Source organism: Galeopterus variegatus, unplaced genomic scaffold, assembly GCF_000696425.1.
Source record: "Galeopterus variegatus unplaced genomic scaffold, G_variegatus-3.0.2 Scaffold4465, whole genome shotgun sequence".
NCBI classification, from domain to species: domain Eukaryota; kingdom Metazoa; phylum Chordata; class Mammalia; order Dermoptera; family Cynocephalidae; genus Galeopterus; species Galeopterus variegatus.
The window spans coordinates 45,527-47,284 of NW_007730576.1; the positions used below are offsets into that span (position 1 = coordinate 45,527).

Consider the following 1,758-nt stretch of genomic DNA (forward strand, 5'->3'; position numbering starts at 1 on the left):
CGATAGACATAGATAATACTAATATCTCAGCAAATACTAGCATTATCACGATGACTTCTGATGATCTGCCACCTCACCACGATGGAGGGGAGGCTAAAGGAGGTCAGTTTATAAGAGGTTCTACACAGAAAAGGCTGATGGGAGAAGGCTCCGGGATGTCCAAGGACAAGGGTCTGAAGAGGGAAATCAGGACAGAACAGGAGGGCTGCAGAAACATCAGGGAAGGTGGCTTTCACGTCTTTCCAGTCTCAATAAATGTCAATGTTAGAGGCTTTGTTTTTTTGTAGAGTGTGGGGGAACCAGAAAACCTAAGTTATTGACTCAAGCAAGTTAAATGAAGAAATATGAAAAATTCCCTTCCTTCCGACTGAAGCAGGGAGGGAGCCTCAGAGGACTGAGCACCCATTTCTTGACAGACGTCCTCCTGGCCCAGCTACATGCTAGAAGCAAATCATAACAAGTACAGGGAAAGGGCTGGCTTCCCTACACTTCCAGGAAGCTTTGGCTGGGGCACGAATCTAACCCTGGTGTAGAGGTTGAAGGCACAGTTACGTATTTTTCTATGTTCTCTGATTGTGGCTGGCATACTGAGTATTCATTTCTGTTTCTCTTAATTTATCCATGATCTACATGTCTACATGCATAAGGATTTAAAAGTCCAATTAAAAATAAGAAATTAAGTCCCATGGTATTTGGAAACAGGTAGCATAACATCTAATCCAATTTACCTAATTAACTCCCCTTTTTTAGTGCCCCACAATTTATTATACCAGCCTGTGCATGCAGCAAAAGCTTTTGGCTTGACTGTGGCTGAACAGCATTAGAAACTTTAGTCGAATCCAGAAACCAATCTTCAGTTTTGATTTTCTTTTATACTCTAGCTTAAGCCCGGAATCTTCCTTTATGTTAACAGAAACCACAAAAGATATTTTATCCCCCACATCTATATTGTAGGGGGAAAAGTCACAAAAGACTTTTGGCTTCATTCCCCTAATGAAATAACTGAAGGGGCTTGACAGCAAAAAGCAAATGNGACTTTTGGCTTCATTCCCCTAATGAAATAACTGAAGGGGCTTGACAGCAAAAAGCAAATGATTTTATTGAAAGTTCAGGCCTTTTCCTTCAAATGTCCATCAGAATAAAAGGAACTGGTTACTAAGGGCTGACTGGATGTGAGCACTGTCCGGGGTCTCCAATATTAGTAACAGTTCCATGTGCCCCTGATGACCAAAGCTAGTGGAAAGGATGGTGACGGGTCTATATGATTCAGAAGCAGTAGATGACCCAAAACATCACTCCTGGTCAGCGTGGTACTGCTGATGTTTGGCCTACAGCTTGGTACTCCAATGATGTTTGGCCTAAAGAGTTATTCAAATTACCTTGCATCTCTGGGGCACAGGTTGGCCAGGGGTAATCGGGCAGCAGAATTAGGGCTGGAAGTCTGGGAGCTGCAGTGCGGGGAATACATTCACACACTGGCCCTTGGGGTACCACTGTTGGAACTTCATTTGGGACAAAACAGGAAACCAGGAGTCCACTCCTGACCCGAGAATGATGGTAACCAATACCTTTTTAGTTGTCTGCCTGTTCCAAAGTGCCTTCCACCCTCTTACCCTCTACTCTGCCCCTCATTTTAAAGTGGAGAAATCCAAGGTCAGAGAGGTGAAGGGATGTGCCCAAGCTTGCAAGATGAATCACTGATGTGTCCACTCTATCGATGCTAACATGCAAACTCAGCAGAGAGAGACTCAAACCCAG

The 1,758-nt window shown here is 43.9% G+C and overlaps 1 protein-coding gene across 1 annotated transcript in view; it reads left to right on the forward strand.

The window, feature by feature from the left end:
* The first annotated feature begins 50 nt into the window (after positions 1-50).
* Positions 51-1,758, forward strand: part of TTBK2 (tau tubulin kinase 2) — a 105,149-nt gene continuing 103,441 nt past the window's right edge. The window contains exon 1 of the mRNA XM_008587607.1: positions 51-102. Within this exon, the coding sequence (XP_008585829.1) occupies positions 51-102 (52 nt within the window). The remainder of the gene's footprint in view (positions 103-1,758) is intronic.